Genomic DNA, 17,221 nt, shown 5'->3' with positions numbered 1-17,221 from the left:
CAGCTTGTGTTGAATAAACTTTATAATCATACTGATAAGGCATTTCCTCCTTATAATTACGGTTCATGTTTTTATTATTTTGAAGAGTGAGATTATTAAAAAACTCAAGATTTAATCTCTCGTTAGCTTTGTAAAGAAATTCTCAGCTTTTCGTCGTTATCGTGAACATGTTGTTCTGTTCTGTATTCCAATCACATGAAAAAAAATTATTTCAACATTAAATAAACTTTTTTATTTTAACATTGCAATAAAAAACACTTTTCTTCCCTCATCGTCAGTTATTTTATCAGCTAGCTAAATTTTCCCAACTAATAACAGTATCACACATCATACACACTGCTCAGCTACAAAGTTGTGCAGCATGACATACACAAATTACGCTCACAAAAGATAGTTACCGTTTTATTAATACAACGCCGTAGTGTCACATTTCTAACCTTCTTACCGCGCGAGCACACAAGCTGAAACCTGGAGTGCACAATAGCTGCCACCTTTGCCAGCTTACCATATGCGACATTTATCCTTGGTCGGGTTCATCACCGTGCCCGACTTGCAGCCAAACGTTTGGCTAAATTCAGGCGAATTGGTAAGCACCCCCTTCAGCCGAAACTTTCCCGGACAGTGCGAATCGTCTAGATACGCTTTCGCAGCTGCTTGCGTGTTTGACTCGCACCATATATTGCCGTACGCTATGAAGAACAGCTGCTCGTGCGTGTATTCCTCGAAGCCGGGCAGCAACGGTTCCTTACCGGCTTTCTTCGCGTAAAGCTGATACGCTCGGAATGCTTCCCGAACGCCACCGTTATCGGCAATGTTCTCACCGAGCGTCAGCAAGCCGTCGATCTGTCGAAATGATAGCAGGTAATTATGGTACCGAAGTTGACAAATCGTTTAATTAAAACCAGACATCCACACCCGCCCCACGTACATAATCGTCCGCCTCGGGTATGTAGTATTGGCTGTACTGTTTAACAAAGCACACGGTACGATTAACATACTCCTGCACGGTTTTGTTCGTCCACCATTGTTTGAGATTGCCGTTTTTATCGAACTGACGGCCTGGAAAAGAAAAGGGCACAAAATATTACAACATTATAGGCAAAAATGGGCTTTAGCTCTCTACTAACCACTATCATCGAAGCCGTGTGTAAGCTCATGGCCAAGGATTGTTCCCAAGGCACCATAGTTTAATGCTCTAGAAAGGAAAGTGCAAAAACTCGATTAGCCTGGCAATGGTTTCTCAGCCCATCCGGAGGCTAATCTTCCTTTGCAAATCAGAGAGGTCATTTATTTACAACAAAAATTGAAAAATGTTAAACAATTTGCGGGGTTTTAGGCGTTTCCTAGGAAAATTGCATACCTTTAGGAGTTAGCTTTTGATCTTTGAGTACAAAAGTATGCAATCCGCACTGCGTTATGATCTACTGTAATATTGTTCTGATTGCAAGATTAAGTATCGCAAAACCATCTTCAAACGATTTTGAGAATAAATCGGTTTGGTTAAAAGTGTTGTTCAAATGTACGTAAACAGAGAAGGACGAGTGTGTATTGTGCATTAATTTTGGGGAAATTCAGCTGTTTTTTTTTTATCTTGCAACAGTGGTTTAAGGCGATATACCTTTGAAGCAGATGATGGTGCACAATCACGATTGTGGGTAGTGTACAAGCAAAATTCGACGTGCAAGTTGTGTGTTCTTGGTGTGCTCAGTGCTCTCAGTGGCTTTGGCAATAACTTCAGAAGACTTGCTTACTCCAACCCCAGATGGTAGAACGGATATTGCAGGATTGCAATCGGTATGGCTGCAAGCATCACCGGACAGTGTCACAAACATGCGGAGTAAATAAAGAATCCGAAACAGAAAGAAAAAAAGTTAACGAACAACAGAGTGAAAAAAGGAGAATGCGTGCCCTGACGCCTGAGTAGGAAACCTCGGGGAATGACCCACGAACGAGCAAACAGGAACAAAAAAAAAAAAGGCCCAAGATTAAATGTACGTACTTATAGCATTTTCTTGGAATGTGTGAAACGCGTTCACGTTGGTGGGCAAAGTCTCCCAGCTGAGTTCGTGCTTTTGGCGCCAGCGGCGAAGTTTGATGATGTTTTTACGCTGTATTTCCTCCATCATATTTTCCAAGTGGGTGCTCGCGTTCACCTTCAGCTAGTCGTTCGCCACAGTGTGGGTTCCAGCAAGCAAGGTATAAAAAAAACAATAAACGAAACAAACATTGTATAGCCGGGATGGTCTCGGAAGGTGGAGATTGATGATGGGGTTTTTCGGCACCCATGTTTACCCCATTGTAATGCTGCTCCAGCTCCCGATGATTCAGGATCCACTCGGGAAACCCTATCAAGCTTCGCATCGCTTCGGACTTTCGCAGCGTTGACTCTTTGGTGGGCCAATCCATCCAGGTTGTGTCGCGTACGAGTCCTTCGAAAGCGGTCCGGATATACCGGAGCATCTCCTGCACGCGTGGTTTGGTTTGTTGAGTAAAGTTGTCGCTCGAGATGGCGTAACTAACGGCCATGCCAAGCAGACGGTTTACGGTACCGGTGCAGTAGAGCGTCCGGGAGCTAAATCCGTCCGACGGTGTGATGGATTTGTAGTAGTCGTAGTACAGTTTGCGTACCTCCATCGTAGTGTGAAGGATCAGTTCCTCCACCACCGTCCACCAGATGTATAGCTCGATGTGGGCCAGTGGTGTTTCGGACAGATACTCCACCAGCAGCTTCAGGTAGAGGATGTCAGCATTGCTGGTGAGGATCATTTCTTCTTGCAGATTTAGCTGCGCTTCGGGTATGCCTTCGAACACGCTGGTAACGAGCTTCTCCCAGATTGGGAAAGGTTCTTTCGGCGATAGGTGTGTATCGGTGATGTTTTGCAGATCCGTTACCGTGTAGTACACGATGTCCTGCAGATTGAGTCGATCCTCCAAGTTGGTGCTTTTGGATGCATTTTCTGCTTCACGATTGAACTGAAGAATGATAACGAGACCATTTTTCATTGAACAATCTGTTAATGTTAATCCATTCTGAGTCTACACCAACCTGAGTGATTGAATCCGAAAACTGAGCCACTATCGTTGCGGCTTTCACGAATTGTGCATCGAAAGATTCCAACTTGATTGTCGGATCGGTATGATTTACCAACAGCTTCATCACACCAATCATAAACTTTTTGTACGCACTTACAGATGCTGAATCTTCGTCTGCTTCACTCGTCGCTTCGTCACTCTCATCATCCGCACTTACCATAAGCTTGCGGCGAGTTCTCCCATGCCGGAGGTGCTTTAGGATGTCAGTATTGCTGTGAAGTTGTTAACTTGTGATTCATTCGACCAAAAGATGCTTTCCAAATAGTCAACATTACTTACAACGGTAAATCAGAACCACTCTCCGGCGTCCCGAGCACTAATCGGTTGTAGTCTCTATGCCTTGGATCGGGATACACATCGAACCCAATGAAAATATCCATGCCCAGCAATTGCTTGATCTTCGCCAATGATCGCACCCAATCGAAATCGTACCCCTTAAACACGGGCGGTTCAGTTGCATCCGTGACGTTTAGAATCGTTGGGTAAGGTGGCAAATTAAATTGCTTGAGGTATTTCATAACCGGCCCATAACCGAGCCGATCCATGGCAGTGAGGTTCATGCAAGCCGTGTACATGTCACGTGCCTGTACTACCGGTTTTGGATCAAACTCGCTATTGTTCGCCTGCAGGTAGTGTCGAATGTTGCGCAAAATCTTCGCCTGCCGCTCACTGAACCAATCGAAACTGGCGTATGAGTCGGGTCGCGGATGCTCATCCTCCCAGTTGCCACACGCATACTCGTAGAAATCCTCGCAAGGATCTACCGTCAGGTCCATGCTGTGTTTGAGAGCCGCTGCCGACCGGAGACAGTTGGCGGTGTGACAGATCTCGGGTGGAAAGTGCACTGCAAGTAGTGAAAGCGTAAAGGCAACGCAACTTCTGGAAGTTCGATGGGAACTTGATGGGGAGTTGGTAGGGGATACTCACGCAAACATGCTATTACTATGATAGCGATCGTCAGGATGAAGATTACCAGCAGCAGAAATAGTAGTATCGATTTGTGATAATATCGCCGCCGGAATCTGTAGGTGACACCAGGTTTTCCCGCAGCGGATATTACCGGGTGAGACAAGTAACCATAAACGAGCGTTAATGGCGATACGATGTTGGAACTTGGACTTTTCTGCATTACCTTGATTGGATACCGATTAGGTAGGGATTACCGGCGGCGGGTGGTATAAGGTTGGGCTGTGTGATGGAGCTCTTCTCTGATTCGGGCCCTAAAATTAACGAAATGGGAGGGCCAAACGGAACAAAAAGGAATTAAGAAAATGACTCCACACTAGCAGCGAGATTGGGGTGTGATCGGAGAAGACAGAAGGATACATTTGATAAAGGTTGGTAAACTTTTAAAGTTAATTACTCATGCAGCGTATCGTCGTCGGCTGCCTCTTGCTGCTTTAATCGATAACGGGTACTGATTTCTATTTTGGGAACAGTTCGGGAAAATTGAACCATTTTGGGGTGCCTGTACTTCGACCCCAGTTCAGGCAAATCAATTGAAGCTAGTACAGCTTGGGATTAAAGTTACTGGTGCATATTACGTTAAGTATGTCTCCATACGAAAGCTAATTATATTTAACTCTTAGCGTCATGAAGCTTCAACTGTACTTAAAAGGAAGAACGATGCAAAAACGATTCTACGATATCAATATGCGCGATTAAATAAACACTTATGTATTGAAAACACCAAATGTTCTAGGGATCATCCTATTTATCATTTTTAGACATATCGATATCAATTAATTGATAGTTTAGGACATCATAAACTTACCATTGGACACTTAAAATGGAAAATATATTTGCAAAAGTTTTTACAGACCAACTTTTTATCATCATCAACTAAGAATCAATCGATTAGGTATTCCAGATGAGATATGTGGGTATTATTCGGGATGACAAGCTGTATTTTGCAGTCAGTAGTAGATTGGACAAACATCCCTTAACTAGTTTTGAAATTCTCTTCTTAGCTTAACGTTCTACTAGGACACGCCGACCATCAAATGGCTTAATCTTCTTCTTCTTCTTTTTCTTCTTGGCTTAACGACCCCTAAGGGCATGCCGGCCATCGAAATGGCTTTCTAGACTGCCGATACCACGTAGTTGGTTAGTCATTCCTCACTACGGGGGGACGGTCCGGATGGGATTTGAACCCCGGTCCTGCCGTTTGAAGCCCGGCGCCGTTGTCGATCAAACCACCGGGCCACCCCCGCTTAATAGACTTGCTGATTGATACCAAGTAGTTGGATGCTAACTATGCTTCGGATCGGATTTGATCCTTGGTACTACCATATGGAGAATGGTGCTGTTGTAGTCTCTACCACTAGACCGCCCTAGTTCTGGCTAGTGTTGCCATATCATCAACCAATGGTCCTTGTGATGTTAATTCAAAATACATCCGAGGGACAACAACAGGACCCTTTGTTAATTGGGAAATCCCCGATGTATTTCTTTGTACAACTTCTCTGTTAGGACCATTCTGTGCAGCACACTCACTAGAAACCGCGTTGTGATAGAGAATCGGGAGCATAAGTTGTCGCAAAATGGTAAAACAAAGTATTTGCTTCCCAGCCGTTGAACCCACCCGGGGTGATTAAATAAAGAGTAAGCTGTTTTTGGCACCAAAATACAGGGATACAAAATTTTCAAAGATGTGAGGAATATGAAATGGGTCATATAATTAACATCATCTGGAGCCCATGATAGTCCAGGAACTGTTAAGTAAGTAAAAAAGTTATTAATTGTGTCCAACTAATGGAAGACAGATAACAGCCACCTAAAAGGTGTTGTACGACTCTTCAAATGTACCAGAAACTGACGTGAACAACGGGTGCTTTGTCGTTGTGGGGGGAACCAGCTGGATCCAGACATCAGAACATACGTCTGAATGTTGATCGATATAGAGCATACAATGTTATAAAAAAAAGTGGAGATTGACAATCATTCGACATCCAGTGCGTATGAAAAATTCCTTTTTGAGGTTGAGCGTCCATTTCCGCCAGAACGCTTCAGCGGCGAAAGCATTTTTTTTTTTCAATCAAAGCTCTTTTGGAGCGCTCTGTCCAATCAGGCTGCAGCCAAGATGGAGGAGTTCCAATAAATCGACATAGCATGGAAGGAGTCGAAAAATGCAATCCTCTTTTACGAAAGCGATGACAAAGACCATGGTTTGCTGTCAAAGGAGCCGCCCGGTGAATGGTGCAATATTTTTGTAGAATGATGCTTGAATGTAAAATAGCTAGCTAAATTAAATCCTTAAAGCCATCGAAAGTATCCCTATTTAAATCAAAGTCCCAATTTTCCTTTCGAATAAATACATACATTGCCTTTAATTTCTTACTCGTTACTATATTTCTTTGTTTTCTCTTCAAAATAGTCCTTGAGCATTTTTCCGGCATGACTCATGCCAACGATTTGTGTGCCACAAAAACCTCACACTGGCTCATTACGCTGCACAAACGATAATACTAGATTAATTAGTCTTTAGGCTTTTTGTGAGCAAATTCAGCGCTCCCAAAGCTTTTACCCATGCGTAATCTGCAATCAGGCCAGGCTGTGGCTCCACTTAATACAACACTTTACGTTCTCCGCCTGCTTTACTCGTCGTTAAACATCCCGTGTGCCACGAACAGCTTTCGACAGAGCGCACAGCATGGCGCTTCACCAAACCGGCAGTAGTATTAGTGGTTGGTTGACAGATACAATTATGCTCGGCCATCTTCTACCATCCATCAACAGTGAGAGGAAGGGTGGCTAAGTAACGGGTGCATTGGACATAAAAAAGGGGAATGACCCGCTGACAAGCGTAGCCTGGCGTTGGGTTTCCTATGCTCGCGCGGTGCACGGTGAACGGTTGGAAGGTTTATTAACCCGGTCGGATGCATGCATAATTTGTACGTGTGGTGCCAATGCAGGTCATATTCGAACATGAGTTTGCTATTGAAAACTCACCGAGCGATTAGATGCCCTGGTGGACGGCAAGCGAACCATAGAACAGCTGTTTAGATTCTCACAGGTATTGGACGCTATTTTTCCATAGCCTCAAAGAGTTGCTAATCACAACAACATGCTTTAGTGATAAAAATGTCAATATTTGTAATAAAAATAAAGGAGGGATGCCGTTTTTCTAGAAATTACTCATTTGAGATGCATAGAGACAACCAATCGTGTACTAACATACGATAAAAGTTAGCTGATCTTTTGTACTTTAACAGGAAATAATTTGTATTAAAGCAGATGGTGCTTTTAAAGCAACCAACTAATCTCAATTTTAGCAGATGTTTCTAGTGTCTAAGACCAAGAACCAATCTTAACCGTAAAGAGCTCTGGTTGAGCTTTACCCTTTTTCCCATACATAATAAACAGGGCACACGTACTAGCTACACCTGTGGTGTGGCTAGAGCTTCAGAGATTCACAATGTTTGGCAAAAATCTGACCAAAATCATCTATCCGCTTGTGCTCACATTGATTTATTTTCTGATGGTGTTTGCTTCAAACAAGCATTTGAACCCAGTTCCCTTGTTTTTTTCCTACTTCGTTTGGCTGCCTGCCCTATAGAGTAATCTTTGATGAGCTGTCCTCTCAGATGCAGACACACGTGAAGATTTACAGTGGTGGACAGTTAAGCAAGAGAACCCTAAATTTGTAAAACATTAAATTCAACGATTTGAAATGTTAAAATGTTTTAAAAGCTAGTTGAGGATCTTAGGACTGCAAGGATCAAGTAATTGAAAAGAGAAATTTTTATAGACCATATTAGCAGTCCTCGGTGTCTCATTCTTACACATGTCGGATTTTTTAAAAAAACTTCTTGGAAGTAATATCTATAAAACCAACCCGACTGAGGACACCTGTTGCTTTGTCCGTCACTGTGAATGGAAGCTTACGCACACATTTTATCTTCATTAGTGATTCCAACGATTCCCGTCTAGATTTCAGTCGTCCAGACGTTGTGTTCTGAGAAATTACGGCTTTAGTTTGACGTTCATCAAGATCAAAAGACAACAAGAACAGTATTGAACGAAAGAACAAGAGAAACAAAAAGGCTCTTTGCTAAAACATTGAACGTAGTTTGTGTAAAAACGTGTGTTTTTTTTAAAGAGCAGCCAGTGAGCATGTCTCGGACGTCATGTTCCTAGAATTTGTAATTTCGTACGAGAACAATAAACGTCAGTGTGTCTAGTGTATTTGGTATGTTTTTGTTTAGTGTGTGATGATCAACTTATTACAACAGTTAATTTATTATCTAACAAACAATGTTAGGATAAGCGTAGGAATAGACGATTAAAATACGTTCCGTTTCCACACGTTTGAGATGAGAAATTCAATACCATAATGATCGTGCGCCTTTGCTATAAAACCACTACCTCCGCCTATAAGCTTCATCCTAGTGCTCGAACTCTATTATAGATACACACAACCAATAAGCCGTAAAATTAAAAGCCCATCACCACCACAACCCACATAGTTTGCATGGGAAACGTCAATCCCTCTCACGTAAATACCTACCTAGTGGTGAATGGGTCTACAACACGAAACAACAAAACGAAACGTACCATAATCCTGTCTGTGGTTGTTGTTATCAGTCGTCCAGATACGTTGCGTAGACATGTTTACCTTTCCTGAAGGCGGGATGCTGCAGGGCGTTAATTTTCGGCCCGGTCTTTTTTATGGCCGCTGCTTTACTGTTGTCGTTTCAGTACTGGAAGGATTAACAGTGCAAACAAACTCCATGAAGAATGGAAGTTCAAAAGAATCCGAACCGTTGACGAACAAAAAAAAAAGCAAGAAATGCCTCCAGTGCTTTAGTTTCTCGGAAAAAAATCACACGAGCCTGACTTGTTTTGGCTTCGGCAAAGGCAACAAATTGACAACACAAAAAAGCAACAAAAGCGTGTGAAAGCTTTTATTTGTATCCAATTCGGGCACCCAGCCCGGATATGGTGGTGGATCGATACACATAGATAGTGATTTTGTGTTATGGAGGGGGTGGGACAGGCCGATACGAAGCGGGATTGAATTCCGGAGAACGTATTTGTGTGTTTTGATCACGTGAAACATGCGAATACACCATTTTCCGAACCAAAACTATACCAACGTCCATGTGAGGGTTTCCCTTTTTTTCCATATTTTATTGTTTACATGAAGGCATAAGCAACATTTTTTTGCTGTCCGTATTATTTTTATGCACGTTTAGCTACCACGTGAAACATGCTGCAACTAATTCTATTGACAGACTGCATCAGCGTGGATTAATGTGGTGGGTGATGCATTACAAAACAAAAACGTGGAAGGGAAAAAAACAAACAAAAAGTCAACAAAACCATTATTTTCCGGACCTGGTCGTTAGACTTGTTTACTGTACTGATACCACTACTACCACTACTGCTACAGTGCTTAGCAATATTACAGTCCATAACAATATTATACGAGCATTTGATTTCGGGAATTAAATAAACCTTTGAACAGATAAGTCAAAATAATTTTCTACTTAAGTAAAGTTATGAAGCATATTAAATTATTATAGATATTTATGCATGTAAACAATATTCCTCTATGTAGCATAACTTTAAATGTATCCTATTTCAGGTAATGCATGTATTTTAATTTGGATGGTTGAAAGGTATAAAAATATCTTACTGAAAATCTGGTTAGCAAAAATAAGAAACAGTAAATAACAATGACGAGAGCATAGATTTCAAACCCCTGTCTCCACATGCATAAAAAAATTAAACCACTTTAATCAAACGTAATAGGAACAGCCGTGAGAAATGTTTATAAAATCAGCTCAAGAAGAGCTAGGAATACAGCACCGAGGTTTATTTAGGTTTATTTTTTTATTTACAATTGATTATGACGGTCCAATGCCGTATTGTCAATGGCTTTTAGGTTTGATATATAGTTTTTTTATAACTTTACTTATGGAACTTTTTTAAATTTATATTTTTTTTTGACAGGAAGCTATTTAGATGAACTTTTGTAGTTTTTGTTTGTATTGCATGATGTTCAAGACATTAACAAGTGTAGAGAAAAGTTAAAAAATATATAATATACTTTCTAAATGTTATAAAAAAGCAAAAGAGGAACAATATTTATAAAAAAAACGTTTGTTTCAATAAAAGTAGGTAAAACATGGCGGTATATTCGAACAAATTTTTCAACAAAAAATATTGGGGAAAAAGAAATTAAACAGCTACAAAAAATTTACACAACTATTGAATTATATTTTTATCCCTCTTTTTGAAGTTTTTGTTTAATTCTAAAAAAAAAGGTGTTTGTAAAGTTTTGTTAAGGACTGCTTTTTCATCCTTTTGGAAGCACATGAAGCACACACACATACACAAATGCAAAGCACATTAATTCCAGGCGTCCTGAGAAAGGTTAGAGCATAGTCTCAGTCTATAGGAAACGTTACAACGGGGGCCACAATTACACGGTTGGCAAAGTCAGCCAAAGACCAACAAAAACAAGCATTTAATGTTCCAGTATCTTGATAGGTTTTTGTGAAAATGATTCGATGGCACCGGCAGGAAGAACTGATGGATGGCAACAGGGCCGAGGCAAACAGGAGCCCGAAACTTCCGTATTTATTTCCAAACCACTCCAAGCAATCCCCGAAGGACTACGGTACGGATTTGGCATGGATGGGTGCGATACATTCTGCGCTCTCCATTCTTCGCTTGTTTGTACTTTTAAACGCTTTGTTTGCAAATCACCAAATCGCTCGATTTGTTTGCCACTTTGCCATAATATTATCGGCACACAAAACCGTTGGTTTTTCGCTGCATAGGGCGCGTCACTGTTTTTCGGGTTTCCACAATTGCTTAAGACGCTTAACAGTTCCTTCCCCGATACACGCACACACACATAGACACACAAACACAATCCGTTGCAGTTCCGGCCCTTGGTTGGAGTGTGTCAAGGCCGCACTTGCGAATGGTATGCTCCGAAAGCGTTCCTGGTTCGATTGCTACAACTGGCTGCTTGGTGTACGGTTGTAGTGGTTCAAACAACACTTAAGTGGAGGTAGAATTTTAAACTACGATGCCTAGATAAATATTTTACACAGCAAACACTTTTGTGGTGAGGTAAATTCTTCAACTAAAGCTGACGGACTAGTGCGCTTCGGAGAACGGACGACGAATCCCGTCGTGTCTGCTGGTACGATGCACCCAGACTGCCCGGGCGGTCACTGTTCGAATGGTGCACGATCCAATACCGACGCAAGGGTTTTACGGTAAGGCTTCAGTTTATCATTGAATGACGATGACTGTCATAGAGCATTCGAAGGACGAACACACAATACCGCGAGCCGGGCTTTTATCCTTTTCATCCCTGCCCCAACGTGTAGGCCTCGTAATTCTCGCTTACCGGCACGAATCCTGACCACGAAGTATTGAATGCCGCAGTCCGTCCAATGCTACCGGTACCTCGGTACATGCACTCTCACCCAAACTACTACAATCGGCTTGTGTTGTACCGGTGGCAAGGCTTTGGGCTTAACGCTATTATTAGCTCCTATCTGTTTGTTGTTTAGCATGGGGATTGGTGTAGCGTGACGACGCCTGCAGCAGCAGTAGCAGCGCATCTAACCTTCCGCCGCGAGGACCCACATTCGCAGGGGTCTTGTAGTCAATTTGGTAGGATAGTAAATATGGCACCATGATTCGTAATTGTTGCTCTGTACTCCAGCAAAGGTTCGTCCCGGAACAAATTTCTTCGTCACGATTAATGTCCATCATTCCCGGTCGGCAGCATGCGGAAAGCGACCTAATTAATTTCTCGTTGTTTACTGTACTGTGTACCATGCTTGGGCTGAGATGAAGTTTAGCGTTTTTGCCACTGATTTCTGCTACTGACTATTTATCCTAACTGCACAGCAAAAACACCCTTTTTCGTGGTATCTTGCTAGTACAACTTACTTTGAGATCGATTATTATGTTGTTGTTTTGCTGCAGTTGAAGCGGTATTACTTTCAATCATGTTCGAAACATTGAAAACTTGGGGAATAATGGTAGAGAGCTGAGGTAAGGATAATAATCGGTATAACAAGATATTAATGAGTTCAGTTTCATTAGCTTCAGCCCAGAATATTGCTTTGATACTGTTGATAGGACCCTGTTTTTTGTTCGATATGAGAAAGAAGAGAGAATCTTAAATTGAAACATCATCAATGACTTTTAAAACAAAATCCTGGAAATAGACGAGTTGACAGCAATTTATCGATCCCTAATTAGTGGAGCAAACAACGAGCTATTTTGGTAGTATTCCTTGTAGATAAAATTTAGTAATATTTGATAATTAGTACATTATCTCGTTTGACTTGTGACCTATGTGTCTGTTTCATGAAATTAATACAAGTTCAATGAGAACTGCACGTCAGATCGGATTGCCCTGCTTAGCTAACGGCAGCCATTATCGAATAGACGGTACCACCAGTCTATCCTCAATGGCTCTCAATCACACACACACACCCACACATTTACCGAAATAGTTCATCAACCCCGTTTCAGCTATTCAATACGTCTGGTGTAGTTCCTTCCATCCTGATTCAGTGGTGGCCGACGTACTTTTGATCGTTAATGAGCACAACTATTAGCTTGATTAACTGTCGAATATTAGAGTAAACATGATTCATGTACCTGGTTTTTGTGGTCTTTTCACAAACATGTCGATAGTGCTTGTGTGGGTACGTTCCTGGGGAACCATACATTGATAACATTTCTCACATGTTTCAGTCACAGCGATAATGAAAGGTTAGAGGTTTGTTACCGTAATGATCGTAATGGTTCATGTTTGATTATGTTACATTAATAAGGTAAATAATGTCAAATAGGTCAGTTTGGAAGTTTAAAAGTTTACAAATTACTCAAGATATTGATATCGTTTATTTATTTTTATTTATTTCAGGCTTTTAGATGTTTTACTGCTTGTTTTTCTTAAAGACCTACTAGGTCACGCCGGCAATCGAATGACTTATTAGACTTTTTGATGTCACGTATTTGCAGTCGCGGGTTTAACGGTAAGCGGAGCAAGCAACCGCGGGGAGCCCCGGGCTGGTAAGTTGCGAAGTTGCTGTCGCCTCTACCATCAGCTGCACTTTTCTACTTACAAAACATCCACAAAAAACTCTGATTTAGTAGTAAAACCAATCGATGACATGCATTTAAAGATATATTTAATTCTCAAAACTCAAAGAACCACAAGGCGTCTCAGGAACTGACCCAAAAAATGCAGTAGAAACTGTACATAAAATATCGAGGATTTATCGAATTCAAGTGTCAGAGCACTGTCAGTAAACGACAAAGAATATCCTGGACAAGAGTTCAGATGTCTGAGATGAGCTGGAAGATGGGCGACTCACCGATGTGCCGTATGTTACCGACGCGGCAGAAATGTTAATGGTAAACATGCGATCTACCAAAAAAAGAAATAATAATCAGGTGAACGAACTAAAACAGTTAAACTAGGTAAGGTATAAAACATTTTTATAGTATAAATTAGCGAGTGAGATTTTGAATAAAGCAACATTCTAAACAACACCCTTAGACTGTTCATTGAAGTCGGAGGCATTCTCCGGTCTTCAATTTAGCCGAAATTACTTCGTCAGGTCGGAGACATCCTCCGGTCTTGAAAGGTTGAGTCGGAGGTGTCCCCCGGTCTCAATCCGTTGAACGGGAAAAGGGCCCGGCTCAGCAACAATGGCCCTGGATTTGAGTCAAGGAGGAAAAACCAGAAACCTGGGAACTATGTTATAGACCCAGTGTAAAAAAAGACAACAGACTGGACTGTGCTAACTTCCTAACCATTACAGTCCTGCTTGATGCTTATGAGATCCTGTCCCATGTACTCTCCTGAAGTCTTGCACCCCTTTCTAAAGATTTCGTCGAAAGCTAACAAGCCGGATTTGTTGGAGACAAATTGACGGATACGGATTCTCTGGGAAGCTGGTACAGCTGTTAAGGATCACTTTGGACAGATTACTGTGCTAGATGTGCGATTTGCTGCTAAACATCGCTCTAGAAGGTGACATACGAAGCGCGAGCTTTGATATCCGGGTCTAGATATCACCTGAAGCACCTGCTTGCATCAGACTTTGATCAAGAAGCCCGACTTGGAAGTAGAGTGTCAATTGACATGGACAATTTCGAGGAAGGTTCTTGCTTCCTTAGTACAATCGTACCATCGGATAACAATTTAAAGAGCGAAATCCGTACGTGCATTGTTCAGAGAAATTGTGCCTACTAGGGGCTCCACAACCTTCAGTGATTCATAAGACTCGAATAATACGTGTAAAGAACAATAAATTCCACACTGATACTTCCGGTAGCCCTCTACGGGTATAAGTCCTGGACCAAGCTGAGGGAGGACGTCAGTGCACTCTGGTCGTGTGGCAAAAAAAAGCACGAGCTAGCTGAGCTGTTTATCGGTGAAGACGGTCCTGACGGTCAAAGCCGTAAGGATACGATGTAAGGATACGCCGTAAGGATACGAGGATACGAAATATCCTTCCACCGGCGAGCGCGTTGTTAACAGAAAATACTCCTAACTGACCCTAGGCAAATCGGACTTCTATTTGGGACGGTCCCGAAAGGTAGTTTTATCTGTAGCTTATTTATCTGCGGTAATTACTGATATTAAGAGACCGTTTTGAAGTCTCGCATCGTACTACAGGTTGACTATTCTTTGAAAGGTACTTTTTATGCCTCCAGCAATACCAGTTGATGTTTAACAGGTACGAGCAAAGGTACGAGTTATACGATGAAATGTTTAGTGTAGCGAAAATTAGATCATGCAAACCATATTAAAAGGATCATTACAAGCTTTAAAATATTACGAGAATACAAAATACAGACGCGTATTATGCCTGGAATGTACAGCTTCATTTTAGCCCAAGATTTTGCACTGACTGTACTTGTGACCGAGATTTACGTCACGTCTGAAGGTATCATTAAGAAGTGAACCATTTTCAGTGGAGGTGCCTTCAAAATTTCAATTTTATCCCACCCAAGACTTTACGAGGCATTTCATTAGAGACAAGGAATAGCAGAAAGCTTGTAATTTGTTACCAATTTTTCGATTGCTTCTACGCCCATCGTCAGAATCTGGCCATTTCCATCCATTGTTATCTGAGCACCAGAACTTAGCCTCAATCGAACCATGAACATCTGTTCTCTCTGCCTTACATCACAAATATTGTCATTCAATTGATTAAATCCAAATCGGTTGGTTCGTAGGGCTTCACATCACTGGCTGGGCGGGCTGTACTGTTGATCAATTTGCTTTCGCCCTCTATGCGTAAAAGTGAAAGACATTTTTCCAGAGTGATTTCACAAGCTGTGTGGGTAAAGAAAGCAATCACAAGGTACAATTTGCACCTTTATACAACCTCAATGCGGAAAGCCATGGGACAATACTGGGGCGTGCGCGAGACACAAAGCGCCTCGGTGACACCCGATGGAAAATCTTGATTGAGAAAGCGATGTAATACGATAACTCCGTTTCACAGTTTGATGAGTTTTCCTGTACATTTTTTGTTGTTCCGGGTTTGGTGCGCCACAGATAGCAGCCGAGCGTGTTGTGAGTGTTTTTTGGGCATTGATAAAGCACAGCCCAACACTCACCGTCCGGTGTCGTTTTGAGATCTGTGAAAACATTGAGTTTCTCCTGCGCCGCAACAATAACACAACCGAAAAATGGCTCTGAATGGGTCCTAAGGACACGGAGGACATGGAGAGTAACACCAGCAGAATACGTTTGGCAATTAAATGCTGCATCAAACACAGTATGTGTGACACACAAACACACATTTCATTTAGCAAACGTGCGGCATTGTGTGTCGTAAAGTTAGATTAGATCTCGGCAAATTGAAACGTTTGCAGTGAGCAGGGAAACGGTTGGTTGTCGTACCATAATGCAATGCTTTTGCAGAATTTTTACAGCACTGGGAATGACGAAAATATGTGAGCCTTGTTGAAGTCGTCGCCAGGCTAAAAGGGAAATGGAACGAGAGGTTAGTCAACAGCCAGTTTTGTTGTGTTCATTAATTGTTTTTAATTGTTAAGAATGCTTGCTACAGTGTTCTATCCAAAACAAAATGGAGGTTCTTTCTGTGTAACGATCCCGTAGGTCATTTGCTAAGTGGTTTCAAAGCAGTTTTTGTGTCTTCTATTGTTCTTAAATGTTTTTGATTGGAAGAAATACCGAGAGTAGCTGGTATGCTTTGGTTGTTTATTATAAACAAAACAAAAATATAAAAAAATGAGAACAGAAACACACGACTTGGGACTTTAAATGCTTGATTTCGGGCAGAAAAATACGTTGGAAAAGTGGATGTACTGTCGCCTTCGGTCTGGAGCTGTCACTTATGTTGTCCGTACCGTAGTATACATTTCCGCCTTCACTATCCGTTGGGAGCGCTGCTGGACTTTGCGTGCAATCCAGACGTTACCGATGCTTACCATCCATGGTAAGCCGGTGCGTACTTGAGCAGTGGAGCTGGAGCGTGAGCAACGACCGGTGCCGAATGGACGTAAGAAACTACCGGAGCAGGTGCGGCATACTTCACCACCGGAGCGGCATGTACAACGGGTGCGTGAACCTGATGAATGGTGGCATAGCTGGTGGCGGCCGGAGCTACCGCCTTCACGATAGGAGCCGGAGCAACGGCATACTTTAGCACCGGAGCCGGTGCGGCGTGTACAACGGAAACAGCCGGTGCAGCGTACTTTACGATCGGAGCGGGAGCGGCAGCAACGTACGAGAGTCCGTGATCACCGTAGTATCCCGGAGCCGCCCGAACGATCGCAATGAGTCCTAGGAAAATCTGCAACAAGTTGAGCAAGAAGGCTTTGAATTACAAGTTCTGGAGACAACTTTCGAGTCTGCCGAAGAACTTACCAGAGACTTCATGGTAGCTAGATAGAGATAGAGAGTATGGCTAAAGATCGGAAGAGGTTCAGTTAGAAGTAGTGAATAGCTAGAACGACACGGGCTGACTCAATCGAAGACTTCCCGAACGGTGGGCTTTTATAGATCGAACGACGATCGATGTCACCTCGCTACCACCGAACCGGCCCTTCTCATTAAGGGAAGCCTAACTAGCGTGCTTGCTGGCGAGGAACAGAT

General features: G+C 42.3%; 2 protein-coding genes across 2 annotated transcripts; both read right to left on the bottom strand.

The window, feature by feature from the left end:
* Positions 1–501: 501 nt before the first annotated feature.
* On the bottom strand, positions 502–4,308 carry LOC126559749 (neprilysin-11). The gene is made up of 10 exons (XM_050215922.1): positions 4,226–4,308; positions 4,021–4,115; positions 3,373–3,937; positions 3,047–3,305; positions 2,293–2,973; positions 2,000–2,159; positions 1,752–1,800; positions 1,128–1,195; positions 929–1,059; positions 502–843 (listed from the first exon to the last, which is right to left on the bottom strand). Exons 3-10 carry the CDS (start codon positions 3,867–3,869, stop codon positions 502–504), a joined length of 2,187 nt encoding a protein of 728 aa, XP_050071879.1. The 5' UTR covers positions 3,870–3,937; positions 4,021–4,115; positions 4,226–4,308.
* Positions 4,309–16,550: 12,242 nt separating this feature from the next.
* On the bottom strand, positions 16,551–17,005 carry LOC126559442 (cuticle protein 16.5-like). The gene is made up of 2 exons (XM_050215602.1): positions 16,994–17,005; positions 16,551–16,919 (listed from the first exon to the last, which is right to left on the bottom strand). Exons 1-2 carry the CDS (start codon positions 17,003–17,005, stop codon positions 16,551–16,553), a joined length of 381 nt encoding a protein of 126 aa, XP_050071559.1.
* Between the last annotated feature and the right edge of the window lie 216 nt (positions 17,006–17,221).

This window comes from Anopheles maculipalpis, chromosome 2RL, assembly GCF_943734695.1.
Source record: "Anopheles maculipalpis chromosome 2RL, idAnoMacuDA_375_x, whole genome shotgun sequence".
NCBI lineage: Eukaryota > Metazoa > Arthropoda > Insecta > Diptera > Culicidae > Anopheles > Anopheles maculipalpis.
This window is presented reverse-complemented; position numbering and strand designations above follow the sequence as displayed.